This window comes from Myotis nattereri, assembly GCF_964212035.1.
Source record: "Myotis nattereri genome assembly, chromosome: 1".
Lineage (NCBI taxonomy): Eukaryota > Metazoa > Chordata > Mammalia > Chiroptera > Vespertilionidae > Myotis > Myotis nattereri.
Window position 1 is genome coordinate 134,621,484 of NC_138075.1, and position 15,766 is coordinate 134,637,249.

Below are 15,766 nucleotides of genomic sequence, written 5' to 3' on the forward strand. Positions count from 1 at the left end.
CTTGGTGCACTCTTGGTGCCTCGCTTGTTGTAGGATCACTGGGAGGAATTGACCTCCAGGCCAATTGGCTGTGGGAAGCAGCTGTGTCTGAAGTGGGAGAATGGTCCCCCTCTGACCACTGGGTACAGTGGCTCCTGGATCTAAGGAGGTGCTAAGTCAGCCCCTGCCTGAGGCCACAGAGCAGGAACTACGAAGAGGCTCAGCTGTGAAGCAATGCAAGCCGCTGCGGGGCCTTGGGCCTTCTCTTGGAAGTTCCGGGTCTGGCTGGCCGGGCTGCAGTTAGGTAATTATCAGGTTGCAAAGTTCTGGGGCATTCACATGCAAAAGCCTCTGCAGCAGCCTGGGTGGGGCGGGGTCTCAGGGAGTCAAAGGGCGGAGAAAGAAGCTATGGCTGATTCTCCGTGCCCGGAGTCGCGTGTCTCAGTGTCCCGGCAATGGCTGCAAGCACCTCCGAGGGAAATCTGCCCCCAAGTTCGCCCGCTGCCGCCTGAGAGAGCAGCCTCTGCCTGTATGAGTCCTGGGTCCCCAGAGACTTCCCAGAACCGGAGATCAGAGCAGTCGGGAGCTTGTGATTCAAAAAGACAGCCGCGTCCTCAGGTGCCACCCCCTTTCCGCGCGCTCGAGCCGCCGCGTACCTCTGCACTCAGCCTCCGCAGCTCCTCTGGCTCTCAGCGTGCTTTTCTTTTCTTCTAGTTGTAGAAATTACACTCAGCCAGCCTTCCTGTTGTTTTGGACGATGTTTGCTCCGTCCTTTGGGCTAATTTTCAATTGTTGTGGGAGGCGACTATTTCCCGGTGTTTATCTATGCCGCCATCTTAGTTTCTCTCCTCTTTGTTTCTTGTAGTCTGTTAGGGCAGGGGTGGGCAAACTTTTTGACTCGAGGGCCACAATGGGTTCTTAAACTGGACTGGAGGGCCGGAACAAAAGCATGGATGGAGTGTTTGTGTGAACTAATATAAATTCAAAGTAAACATCATTACATAAAAGGGTATGGTCTTTTTTTTTTTTTTTTTTTTTTTTTTTTTTTTTTTTTTTTTTAGTTTTATTCATTTCAGTTTAGTTTTATTCATTTTAGTTTTATTCATAGCCGTAGTTTGCCCATGGCTAGTCTAGGGGATTAATCAGTCTTGTTTATCTTTTCAAAGAACCAGCTCTTAGATTTATTGGTCTTTTGTACTGTTTTTTTTCTTCCTTTTTTTTTTCTTTTTTTTTAGTCTGTCATTTACTTCTGCTCTGATCTTTCCTTCTACTTCCTCTGGGATTTTCTTGCTGTTCTTCCTTTAATTCCTTTAGTTGTAGGTGTGGATAGTTTATTGGTCCCTTTTCTTATTTCTTGAGGTAGGCCTGTAGTGCTATGAACTTTCTTCTCAGGACTACTTTTGCCATGTCCCATAGGTTTTGGGTGGTTGTATGTTCATTTTCATTTGTTTCCAGGAAATAGTTAATTTCTTGTTTGATCTCATTGTTAACTCATTCATTGTTTAATAACATGCTAGTTAGCCTCCATGTATTTGAATGTTTTTATTGTAGTTAAATTCTAACTTCAGGTCATTGTGATCCATGAAGATGCTTAGTATTAAATCAATCTTCTTGAAGGTATATAGACTTGTTTTGTACCCTGACATGTGGTGTATCTTTGAAAATGTTCCATGTGCACTTGAGAAGAAGTATATTTTGTTGCTTTGGGGTGAAATGTTCCATAAATATTGGTTAGATACACCTGATCTAGTGTGTCATTTAAGGCCTCTGTTTCCTTGCTAATTTTTTGTCTGGAAGATCTATCCAATGATGTCAGTGGGCTGTTAAAGTCCCCTACTATGACTGTATTATTGTTAATCTCTCCCTTAAAATCCATCAAGAGTCAAGAGCTTTTTTTTTTTTTTTTTTTTTAGGGGGAGGTAATAGATCAGCCAAAGGACTTGTATGCACGCATATAAGCATAACCAATGGACACAAAGACTAGCGGGGAGGGGTTGAGGGCATGTGCCGGGGGTAGGGGAGGCCAGGCGGAGGTCATGGGGGGAAAAAGGAGACATATGTACTACTATTTGTAATACTTTAAACAATAAAAAAGAGAGCTTTTTATGCACTTGGGTGCTCCTATATTGGGTGTATATATGTTTACAAGTGTTATATTTTTTTGTATTCATTTCTTTGCTCAGTGTATGTATAGGTTACATATGGCTCTTATGGCTCATATTTAATAATAAGTGCTGTTCATATATATGGTGTAATAACTAAAAACTAATTATTATGCACATAGAATTAGAAACAAAATTTATCAGACAAAATTCTAAGTTTCATTTCACAGAGATTGGCCTCAGGGTTATATAAAGTAATTCCAAAGATGATTGAAACTCGTTTAATGTTTAATCAAGCAAATATTTTCTTAAGTATTAGCCTAAAAAGTTTGAGGTTCTAAGCTGACTTTCTAGGAGCACTCTAAGTTGTATCTTGTACAATCAAATATTGGATACTTGTGTGAATATATTTATAGGAATTTTTCTACTTCAGCTTATAGTAAATTGTCAAAATAGGCTAAAGAGAGTTGTTATAATGTCTTTCATTTTCATTTTTTCTGCATTTTTAATTATGGAATGCCAAATGAAAATAAGTTGACACAATTAGGAAGTAGAAGAGAAAACACAAATATTTGTTCTCTGGAAAATTATTAGTGGATAACAGGAGAAGATTTTTCATACTGAATGAAAAATAGTAATACTTGAGATTACTATATACTGACTATCAAATGCCATGCATTAAGTTAGCAATTTAAACAAAATTAAAAGTAATAGCTGAGTATTGATGACTTATGGCAATAAGTATAGAATAAATGTTTTTTATATATTGAAGTATAATTTATATAAGTAAAATCCATCATGTTTAGGGAAACAATTCTATACAGTTCAACAAATGACATCTGTGTAACCACTGACACAACCAAGATAGAAAATATTTTCATCATTCCACATTCTCCATTCTTCTATGTAGTCAATTCCCTCTCCCTCCTTTGAGCCCTTGGCAACACTAATCTGATTTCTTTTCCTATAATTCTCCTTTTTCTAGAATGTTATATAAATGGGTTGATAAAGTATATAGACTTTTGGCCTAATGGACACTTAGTATATTAGGCTTTTATTATATAGGATGGTATTCCATTGTCTATATCTACCACAATTTCCATTATCTATTTACTAATTAAGGGATATTTGGGTTGTTTCCAAATTTTAGACATCATAAGCAAAGCTTCTGTAAACTTTGTGAACAGGTTTCTATTTGGACATGTATTATTTCTCTTGAGTAAACTACCTACATGTGGGATTGCAACATCATATGGAAATGTGTTTAATTTTATAAGAAGTTGCCAAATCATTTTCCAAGGTGGCTGTACCATTTTGAATTCTCACCAGCAGTACATTGGACTTCCAGTTTCTCTGCACAGGATAAGCTTTTATAAATTTTAAATGAGAATTCCTTTCATTTGAGTCTTTCTGAGATGTATTATATTAAACATTGATATAGTATGCTGAAATTTTGTATTCTTTTTCAAATACATGCTGGCTAACATAGTTAACAAGTTGAATTAATTCTATTTTTCTATCTTATGAATTAATAGAGCCTACAAAACACACACACACACACACACATATACATATCCCAAAAAAATACAGATAGGAAATTGTAGTTTGATAAAAATTATGACTAAATTTTGTTAAATGTATTATGACAATAGATTCCATATTATTTAAAATTTTTAGTCAATAACTCAGAGTTTCCTTAAAGAATGATTTGAGGTGAGTCTCTAGAGCAGCGGTTCTCAACCTGTGGGTCGCGACCCCTTTGGGGGTTGAACGACCCTTTCACAGGGGTCGCCTAAGACCATCGGAAAACACATATATAATTACATATTGTTTTTGTGATTAATCACTATGCTTTAATTATGTTCAATTTGTAGCAGTGAAATTAGGGGTCACCACAACATGAGGAACTGTATTAAAGGGTTACGGCATTAGGAAGGTTGAGAACCACTGCTCTAGAGCCTTATTAATATTTGAGTCTTTAGTTATATTAGACCTAAAAGTTTCAATGTAGTTGACAAGGCCATTCCATATTTATTTGAGCATGAGGTAGCTCATGAAAAAAAACAACTTAGAAGAGCTAGGTTACTTTATAAAGTTTCTAAGCTAACAATAGTTCTAATGCAAGTAGAATTGACCTTTACAGATAATCCAGGCCATTTAGACCAAACTGGAATTTTTCTTTAAGTCATTCGGTAAGATACTAGTGAAATTTAGGAGTAAAATTTGGCTTCCCTAATTTTCAGAATTGCAATGCTATCTTACAATGTTTATAATTGAATATCCTTCTATTTATTCTGGGAAAACCACCAGAAGTGAAAGTAAATTTTCCAGAACTTGGTTTCACTCTCTTTGTAATTATTTTCTTAGGACTAATTTCTTAGGATACTTTACAAAGCCTTTTGCAAAACTAAATTAAATATAGATTAAAAATAGAATTAAGCCTCAACATTCATAAATTTTTCTAAAGATGTGATTTGTTATCAAATATCAAATATCCAAAAAAGGCTGCAATTATATATACAAATTGACATTTTTAGTATCTCATCTTGAACCCATTGTTCACTTTTTCTTAAGAATGCTACCATTTAGAGGAGTAGGAAGTTGAAGATATTTTGGTGAACATTATGATTAAATTGTGCCTTACAGCAAGACCCAACTGTCCTTTGCCTTAGACTATTTCAGCTGTCTTCCCATTAGCACGGGATGCTGACAGAAGCTATGCTTTCCATATGATATGAAATAAACTCCAATGCAAATAAGCCCATGTAGACAGTATCCACTCAGAAATGCTGCTTACTGGGTGTGGCCCACAAATGAGAAAATTTGTAATTTTTACAAATGACCTGCCGGGGTCCAGCCCCAGCGGGTCCAGGGGTCCCTAAAGGTGTGGACGGAGTCGGCGAAGAAGGAAGGACACAGAGACAGCGTTCAGTTGATCAGCAGCCTAGCCAGGATCTCTAGCCAGGATCTCCAGCCAAGTTCTGGTCTAGATCTCCAGAGAGGTTCTGCTCTGGATCTCCAGCCAAGTTCTGTGTCCATGTTCTCTTGCTAGGTTCTCCAGGTTCTCCAGCCATGTTCTGTAGTCATGTTCCCTCGCTAGGTTCTCCAGCAAGTTCTGTCCAGGTTCTCCAGCCAGGTTCAGTCACCAGGTTCTAGTCAGGTTCTCTTGCCAATTTCTGTAGTCAGGTTCAGTCCAGGATCTTTTGCCATGTTCTCTCGCTAGGTTCTGTCTCTAGGTTCTGTGTAGGTTCTGTCTTCTTGGTTCTGTCTTCTTCTCTGTCTCTTGCTGTCTTGTTACATCTGTATTTATACCAGTTGATTCAATCCTATCAATCTCTATTACAAAGGTTAGGGCGTTTCTTATCTCCATTCTAGGGAGTAAAGATTATGTAGCTTAAGCATGATTGTTCATAGTTAAAGTGATTAATTACCTGCCTGGCACTTAGTTAAGAGGTTTTATTCCCTCCCTAACTTCAGGGGAAAATCCCTACTTGGGGAAACAACCTTTCTCAGAGACCGTGGTTAAAACACATAGTGCCAAGAAGATGAGCAAACATATTAAGAACAGTATGCCATATATGCCAGGTCCCTTGAAACAGCAAGCATGGACCAGCTCCCGGCAATGACCAATATTTTAACAAAAGGAATACTTTGGAACAGTTGATCCCAGATATTTGAATGGAACTAAATATGTGTATATATCCTAAAATAATCTTACAGATATTTATATGCACAGGTATGCTTTTTATAGACTTTGGAACAAATTTACAAATAAGAAACAGAAACAAACAAAAACTCATAGACACAGATGATGGTATGGTGGTTATCAGAGGGAAGGGGTATGGGGTGGTGGTAGTAAAGGGTAAAGGGGGTCAAATATATGGTGATGGAAGAAGATATGACTTTGGGTGGTAAACACTGCAATATACAGATGATGTGTCATAGAATTGTACACTTGAAATCTATATAATTTAATTAACCAATATCACCCCAATAAGTTTTTTTTTTTAAATATATTTTATTGATTTTTTACAGAGAGGAAGGGAGAGAGATAGAGAGTTAGAAACATCGATGAGAGAGAAACATCGATCAGCTGCCTCCTGCACATCTCCCACTGGGGATATGCCCGCAATCCAGGTACATGCCCTTGACCGGAATCGAACCTGGGACCTTTCATTCCGCAGGCCGACGCTCTATCCACTGAGCCAAACCGGTTTCGGCCACCTCAATAAGTTTTAATTAAAATTAATTTTGGAATTCTGATATCAATTTTCTATCTCATCTCATGAATTAATTAAGATAATCATAAGCTGGATAGCCAAGTCAATAGTGTTTATTTTTATATATCTTAGTTTTTCTTTTTTGTTCCACCTGTGAGCCTTCTGTTAGCATATTCTATATGGTACGGAAGTGAGATAGATACAGAATGATCCAAGAAATGTATTAGTAATTAATTGGTCTTTTCTTATAACTTTTTCCTCTTGTTTACCCAACTTCAGTCTTATTTTCTACAAAACAACAATATATTTTAACAGTATGTACTGCTCAATTCTTTTTGTTTATTAGAATAGTTGTATGATTTTGTACAAAGTATTTTTATCTGCCTATTAATTTCTTTGAATCCTGCTGGTGGTAAAAAGGAGAGTGCCTTTTATATTTGATGTGAGCCTTTGTAAAGCAGTGGGACACTTCCTGCATACCACTGTCAAATGTTCCTCTAGCAGTATCAGGTGGACTATATTTATCCATTTGTAGATGCATCAACCTTTCCCACATTAAGTCCCTTAGCAACAAATCAGGGAGGAAATCTGGTAGTTCTCAAGAAAGACTGGGAAGTTGGAAGAAGATGTCAAGAGGCTTGAGGTCATTAATTTGACCTTTTAAAACTTTAACTAAAACAATAAACTAATCAATAAACAATATATGAGATAACTTTCAATTTTTATAATTTAAAAAAATGAACTAAAATTTCTACTCCCACATATATCATTTGTGAGGAAAAATGAAATAGAAACATATATTCATCTAATAGTGGAAAAAGAGAACATGTTTTTACAGTTTGAGTTTACTTGAAGTTCATTTTTATTAAATTATAGCTGGATTCCTAGTAAGTATTCAACATATTTGCATAAGTATTAAAATAATTTATCATGATTAATTCCATTACAGTAACTCTCAGCCCTAATCACAATCTGCCATACACTGCAGTGGTTTGTCAGTATTTCACGTTTTACTAGATTTTTGGTGGAATTGCAGCTCCTGTGAAAGCACAGATGTCATCTGGGTTCACTGTGATTAATGTGGTTCAGAAGGAGATCTAATAACGATTAGCCAGTTTCATAAATTGTTACAGAATAAGGTCGTTGTGAGAAAAAATTTAAAGCTCTTTAATATGTACATTCTAGCAAGTACCTCTGGCAGCAAATTGGATTTCTCAAAGGATGAAGAAGTCTAACTTGGAAACATTTGAACTTTAGGGCAAAGGTGGGAAAAGGGGACAATAATTTGCCTTCAAATACTTAAAGGACCAAAGGAAAATAGGGCAAGTATAGAAATAGTGGTAGAAAATTATAGGGAAGTAGATATCAATCTGACATGGGCTTCTTGGCTTCCATAGGCTCAGGGCAGTGAGGAGCTTCTTGTGACTGGGATTATTCAGGTAGAGGCAAGATGCTACTTATGAATACTCTTAATGTCTTCATAAGGCATTAAGTAAAATATTTCTTAATGGTTCAGAAGAGAGTTTTCTTTAGGTAAATTCTGAATTCTTTTTCAGCTATTGGATTTCATAAATTAGTTTCCTTTAGAATGACAATAAATTTCTTCTATTTTTCTTAGATTTTGGTGGAGGCTTCAGTGGGAGATGGCTTCACGGGAGACATTGCAATTGATGATTTGTCTTTTATGGACTGTACCCTCTATCCTGGTAAGAAAGAATATTTTAATATATGACTATTTTCAAACCTGTTTACTGAAAAGCCCGCCAACAGTATGTATTGCCCAATGAAATCAGCATTTCATTTCAACAAATATTCCAAAATACCCTCAATTGTATACTCTCAAATATATTAACCCTGGAAGAGATTATTGTAAATCTTTGCTAGTAATTATCCTTAAAATCTTTGTGAAAATGGTAAAAAGGTTTGGGTCAGTTGTGTTCATGTCTCATCACATGAAAAATACTAGGAAATCATGTCTGAAGTTAAACTGTAATTTGATTATATTTGAGGGGTTTTAGTAACCAAATTGTTTGCCTTGTAATTACAATGTTTTGGAGACTTTATTAACCTCTCAGTTACCTTCAGAGATGTTTTATTCTCAGGCTACACCTTATATTTTCCTAAGGATTGGTTTCAATTATTTTCTCTCCATGTTGTAGATTTTCCATTAATGAACTCATGCATATTTTAATATATGACTATTTTCAAACCATATAATTGTTTGTCTGGAAAATAGTACAATAATCTCTCTATATAAAAAACCAGCTACCAGAATGTCGTAACAACTAGACTGACCGGTAGCTATGACGTCCACTGTGGCCAGCACACGGGCTGGATTGGGCGGGGCGGGGGGGGGGCTACCGGCCAATCTCCTGTAGCCCCTCCCCACCGGCCAGCCCCACACTCAATGGGCCCACACCACTCCAATTGGCCTGCAGCCCCTCCCCCTGGCTGGCCCCACCCCTGATTGCCCCACCACCACCATAAGGGGCGGGGCTGGCCAGCCAATCTCCTGCAGCCTGTCCCCCTGGCCGGCCCCCACCACCCTGATCGGCCCACAGTCCCTACCCCCAGTCAGCTCTTCCCCCACTCTGATCAGGGGCAGAGCTGGCCAGCCAACCACCCATGGCCCCTCCCCAGGCTACTGGCCCCCAATCGGCCCCCCTCTACCTCACTTGGGGGCGGGGCTGGTTGGCCCACCGCCCACAGCCCCACCCCATGGCTGGCCCTACCCCCAATCGGCCACCCACCCCAATTGGGGGCGGGGCCCGCCAGCCAATTGCCCTCTGCTCCTCTCCTCAGCAGACCTGGCCCAGATTGGGCCTAATCGGGGCGGGCTGGTAGGCCAACCTCCCATCATCTCCTCCTTCCAACAGACCCGGCCCCAATCTGCCCTGATTGGGGCTGGGCCAGCCGGACCCCATCCATGCATGAATTCATGCACTGGGCCTCTAGTTAATAAATAATAATACAAGAAAAACTCTGTTTCATATACTCACAACTGTAAACCTATTTTTGCCCCACCCTGTATATCTGTATTCTCAACATTTTCCTTGAACTGTAGACTTATATGCTAACCACCTACTCAACATTTCAATTTAGATTTCTTATAGGAATCTCAAAGATAGCTAGGGAAACACCTAAAACAAACACACCCCAGTGGAAACTCATTCTAGTCTGTGCTTACTGATCCAGTCGGAATGGATATCAAGTTCTTGGAGGATGATTTTGACAGTGAGGCTGGAGGCTCTTAAAATAGGTGACAAGGGAGAGCACAATATTATTTTTTTTTTGCATGATCAGAGGCTGGGTATTTAAAAAGCAATAGCAAAAATCCACGTAGAAAGCATTGCCATGTGCTGAAAGCTCAATGGCATCCCTGCTCTGTCAGCATAACATTATTGGGCAGTAGAGCACCAGCCCCTCCCCAGACATAATCAGAGGGCTGGGCTCCAATTATTTTCCTTGTAACAAGGGGACACAGCTTTGATCCTTCACCTCATCATTCTGGAAGGATTAATTACCATAACCACTCTGTGCAGTGGTTCCCATAGACTTGGCAGAAAGCCAAATCCCTCTCTGGAAGGCCAGCAAGAAGAAAATCAGAATTGAACAAGTTTACCCTAACTCTCAATGTCTAAAAGTAAATTCTTTATTACCACTTGCCCCTCAATTTTGCCCTTCTTCCGTGCCTCTCTATCTCAACAAATATGTTTATTTCTAGTTACGCATTCCTCATTAACAAATCTGGTCAGCCACTAGCTTCAGATATATCCAGAGTTCACTACTTCTCATGGCTCTCACTGTTCTCCCCTTGATTCAAGCTTTCAGTCTCTGATTGGATTATTACAATTGCTTTTTAAGTGATCTGCCTGCTTTTACCCTTAAGCCATATAAACTATCCTCAAAACAGCAGCCAGAATGACTTTTTAAAACATAGATAATGTCATGTTTTCCCAGGACCATCCTATCTCTTTTGGAGCAAAAAACGCTGAACTTCTTCCAATAGCTTTCAAGGAATAAATGACTGGCTCCCTTATTCCTCTCTGACTTCACCTTTCACCAGAGTGCCTCTAACTTCTCTCAGTTATAAGACCTCTTAACTAATCCTTGACTACCCCACCCCTTTTACACCTGCTTTTCCCTCTTGCCCCAGATATCCCCTGGACTCCCTTTTTTACTTCTTTTTAATCTCTGCTCAAAGGTGTCTCCCTTAGTAAAGCTATCTCTGAACACTACACAATTACAGACACACAGATCTCTTCCATATCTGATATTTTCTATCTCCTTTCCCTGTTAATTTTTTTTATAACATCTCTCCCTCTTATACTTAAATTTCTACTTTCCCCCATAATAATGTCATCTTTATGAGAGCATAAATTTTTCCTGTTCACTGCTTTATCTCCAGCAGCCTAAATAGTATCTGGCATATACACATGTAGTTCTCAATAAATATTTGTTGGTTAGATGGGTGGATAGAAAGATGTCTATATAATTTTAAGTGTTTGTATACTATTATTATACACCAAAGGCCCGGTGCACGAAATTCATGCATGGGTAGCGTCCCTAGGCCTGGCCAGCAATCAGGGCTGATTGGGGCCTCTGGCTGCTGGCTGGGGCCTTCCTTCCCTCGTTCCATGCTGCCCCCTGGTGGCCAGCACACGTCATAGTGAGCGATCGAATTCCCAGTCTCCCAGTCGAATTTCCGAGGGGACACTTTGCATATTAGCCTTTCATGTATATAGACTAGAGGCCCGGTACACAAAAATTTGTGTACTGGCGGGGGGGGGGGGGGGGGTGGTGTCCATCAGCCCCACTTGTGCCCTCTCACAGTCTGGGACCCCTCGGGAGATAACGATCTGCTGGCTTAGGCCCACTCCCGGGTGGCAGAGGGCAGGCCCAATCCCTAGGTTCCTGCCACACAGCCCCTGGTCGGGCTCAGAGCAGGGCCAATTGGGGAGTTGGGGCACCGCCCCCTGTCATGCACAGAGCAGGGCAGATCAGGAGGTTGTGATGCCACCCTCAGTCATGCTCAGGGTAGGGCCGATTGGGGGGTTGGGGCACCGCCCCCTGTCACACTCAAGGCAGGGTCGATGGGGAGGTTGGGACGCCGCCCCCTGTCACCCACAGAGCAGGGCCAATCAGGGGTTTGGGGCACTCCCCCCTGTCACACTCAGGGCAGGGCCGATGGGGAGGTTGCGGCTCCACCCCGTCACACACAGAGCACGGCCCATGGGGGGATTGGGGCACTGCACCCTGTCACACATAGAGCAGGGCAGATCAAGGGGTTGGGGAACTCCCCACTATCAGGCACAGAGCAGGGCCGATCAGGGGCTTGGGGCGCCTTCCCCTTTCACGAACAGAGCAGAGTGGATAGGGAAGTTGTGGCCCCGCCCCCTGTCACACACAGAGCCACAGGGCGATCAGGGGGTTTGGGCGTTGCCCCCTGTCATGCTGCTCCAAGGGCCAGGAGGCCTCGTGGCTCCGCTGATCCCAGTGCTAGGAGGCCTCGCTGCTCCGCTGATCCTGGTGCTGGGAGGCCTGGTGGCTCCGCTTGACACAGGGGCAGTGAGGCCTTGCTGCTTCGCTGATTCCGGTGCTAGGAGGCCTCGTGGCTCCGCTGATCCCGGATTCAGGAGACCTTGTGGCTCCGCTCATCCCAGGCCTGGAGGCCTTGCTGCTCCGCTGATCCCGGTGCTGGGAGGCATATTACCATTTTACTATATTGGATAGAGGCCTGGTGCACGGGTGGGGGCCGGCTGGTTTGCCCTGAAGGGTGTCCTGGATCAGGGTGGGGGTCCCGCTTGGGTGCCTGGCCAGCCTGGGTGAGGGGATGATGGCTGTTTGCAGCTGGTCACACCCCCTTCAGGGTAGGGGTCCCGCTTGGGTGCCTGGCCAGCCTGGGTGAGGGGATGATGGCTGTTTGCAGCTGGTCACACCCCCTTCAGGGTGGGGGTCCCCACGGGGGTGCCTGGCCAGTCTGGGTGAGGGGCTGAGGGCCTTTTTCAAGCTGGCGGGTGATTGAAGCTCCCAGCCTCTCTTTTTTTTCCTTTTTTTTAATTCTGGGATTTATTTACGTTCTATGGCTGTCACTGGAGCTGAGAGCCGGCTTTAGCTCAGATCTTGACTGCTGAAAGCAGGTTTCTGTGCTTTGTTTACCTTCTGTATTTGAAACTTTGTTGCGACGCCAACTCTGAGATTCTGGCTGACTGAAAGCAGGTTTCTGGGGTATTGTTTAGCTTCTCTATTTGTAACAATGTTTCTTAAAGAGCAGCTCAGAGCCCAGCAGCAGCAGGTGGGGAATGTTGGCTTTCTCTGTCACTGGAGCAAGCAAGCCTCCCTGTTTGCTTCAGCTGCCTGGCTGCCGGCCGCCATCTTGGTTGGCAGTTAATTTGCATATCTCCCAGATTAGCCAATGGGAAGGGTAGCGAAGTTTTGGCTAATTACCATGTTTCTCTTTTATTAGATAGGATTTTAGTTTATTATTATTGCTAAAATATAAAGTACTTCTATATGCAAGATACTATGTCATGTCAGTCAGTTTTCCTTGACTTCCAATCTCAAGCATTTATTTCTTGTTTTTCAGTGTTGATTAGTATACAACAACATCAAAACCATGTATTTATTGTTTATAGTTCTGCAACATTCTATGTAGCTATAAGCTATGTAGCTCTGTTCTGTGTGTCCTGTGTATCTGGTCCAAGTCTGAAGGACCAAGTCCCTATATGACCCATTCTGTTGTCAAGGAAGAGGGTGGGAAAAAGAGAGCATACTTACAACTTCTACTGGGACATGGTATGCATCATGTCTGCTTGTGTCCATTGGTCAGAGCAAGTCATGCGGACAAGCCTAAAATTGTTACAGGGAAGTAGTCTCCACTGGCAGGAGCTTGGCAAGAATGGAGAATATAAAATGGCACAATAATGCAACCCACCTATGTATCATCTCACACAATTCCATAACCTTTTAAGCGTCTAGAATAGTGTCTGGTTCATTGTTGGTGAATGGATTTTGAATGTTGAATATAGGGTTGATGCGTTTGTTATCTCAATTTTATGGAGCAAACTGAGAAGGAGATAACCTGCTATGATAAAGTGGCAGAATATGATGTCTGCTTCTTTGGAACATAATGTTAACTGCTATTATTATAATGGTCATTAAATCTACTAACCTAGAAATGAAAAGAATACAATTTCAATTTTACAGATGTGCAAAATTAAACTTAAGGAACACAAGTGACCTTGAGGAGAGTTTACAGTTGAGGGCAGGAATGAGATTTTCACCTTAGCTTGACTGATGTCCATGGCCAGAGATTTTCCCAAATCTCCTCCTACTCTGAGATTAGGGAGAAAAACCCTGTGACCCAGGCAGCAGAGAACAACAAAGAATGAGAACAAACACCAGTCACCACTGACACGGTTGTAGTTCCAATTATCCTGTTGAATATATTCTGTGGCTGATGGTCCCGAGGTGGAGTGAGAAGAGCTGCCAGAAACAAAGGCAGAGATGTGAAATATCGGTTACAGATCATTAGTCCTGATATTCTGGTTCAAGTTTCAGAAGAAAAATATGGAATTCTAAAAACTGTCTGAACCGTGTGGTTTTAATGTTGGCTTTATAACAAAAGCAACTTTGGGTTAAAACCACAAAGCCTGTTATAGCCATAGCTTTCATAAAGGAATTTGATGTAATCTTGCCATAAGATAAAAATTAGGCTCTTAATAAAAGAATTATTCTTGATGAACTATTTCATTTGTGATATCATGTTTGCTGAGGTGGGATCATTACGTGTAGGTTTATTTACAGGGATTGATTTGCTTTAAGTATAAACTTATTATCTATAGCATTTTTCTCCTTACTTAATAAAACAAATAAAAACTAAAAAACATATACACAAACACAAAATATTGACCTAATCTTTAAAGAATGGATTTGTACATTACCTATAACTTTAATGTTATACTAAAAGTGATTAAAAAGTTTATTTTATTTTTATGTATTTCCTCAAAATCAACCTCTTTCTCCCATACTGTCCTTTCTTTTAACAATATCAGTATTCTCTATCAACCAGGGCCTGGAATTCCACTGAATCCTTTGCCTTTCTTCTTAAACTGGCTCACTTGCAAACCTAGCTGACTCCAACTCCAAAATATTTCTCACATCTGTTCTGTTTTTTCCATTACCTCTGCCATGACCCTGATTCAAAATTGTTGACTCTAATAGTAAGCTTTTTCACTGCAAACTTTTATTAATTTTTCTCCAATAGTGTTTATGTCATAAATTTAGTTTCTTTTCACTTCATCTTAGAGCATCATTTGTTCTTCAATGTCAACTCTTTCTTATTTTCTAACTTCTGGTTGTTTTGAACTTAATTTTCAAATCCATTCCCAGCTATGGTTCATTCTTCCTTTGTTTCAATACTTTGATTATATAGGTTCTTATTCAAAAACTGATCCAGGAAGATACTTGAGAAAATATGTTTAGGCAAGATTAATTACATTTCTAGGGAAAGTAGGCAAACTTAACCATATAATAGAATCCTATTATTCTTTGCATCAGAGTATGATGATGATGTCCATTCCCAGAGTGGATAATGATGGGGAATAATGGCAAATTTCAATAGCTTCCCCCTCACCTTGAATCTGACCTTCAGAGTACATTATTAAGCTAGAATTGTTGCCAGACATTCAGATTTAAAAATCAGTAACCCAAAGGAAGTATCTGTTTCACATTATTTTTTTTCAACACAAGAAAAGCAAAAAGCATGTTTTCTTCATCAGAACACATACAAGTTTACTTCCAAACAGCAAAGATTATTGGTGAGGTAGCTGGGTTATTTGGAAAAATAAAGCCATGACTGTCTGGTATCACAACATACTGCTTATAGATAGAAAAAACAATTAAGCAATTACCTATCCATTTTTCATTTAATTTAAAATTTCAGAATTCAATATGTATATTTGAATTTAGCTACTAGAAGTATTAATTAATAGAAAGAATTTCACTATTCAAGATATCTAGTGTTTTATTTTCCTCAGGGAAGTTGCTAATAAGTCAGTGGCATATCTTCTAATTGATGATACCTTAAAATTGAGAAAGTATGGAAAATACTTATAAGAGGCTTAACAACAATATTTTGTATGTTCTCCCCCATCTGCTGAATGGCTTTTTGTTGTTGAACTGAGTGAGTTGATTGGAATTTTGGCATTCCTCTACATTAGTCTTAATTTCTTACCAGTTTTATTTCTAAACTAGAGGCCCGGTGCACCAATTCATGCACTATTGGGCTCCAGCTGTTCCGCCCCAATGGGGGCCATCTGAGGTGGGGGGCCAATTGGGGTCGGGGCTGGCGGGGGGAGGGGCCATGGGCAATTTTCTGGCCAGCCCCACCCCTTATTGGGGTGGGGGTGCCTGCTGGGGGCGGGGGCTTGGAAGGGCAAGGGGCCACAGGCATTCTGTTCATTC

The 15,766-nt window shown here is 40.7% G+C and overlaps 1 protein-coding gene across 1 annotated transcript in view; it reads left to right on the forward strand.

Moving 5' to 3' along the window:
• MALRD1 (MAM and LDL receptor class A domain containing 1) overlaps window positions 1-15,766 on the forward strand; it is a gene marked incomplete at both ends in the record, with an annotated part of 616,248 nt that overhangs the window by 176,288 nt on the left and 424,194 nt on the right. The window contains one exon of the mRNA XM_081103892.1: window positions 7,920-8,007. Within this exon, the coding sequence (XP_080960018.1) occupies window positions 7,920-8,007 (88 nt within the window). The remainder of the gene's footprint in view (window positions 1-7,919; window positions 8,008-15,766) is intronic.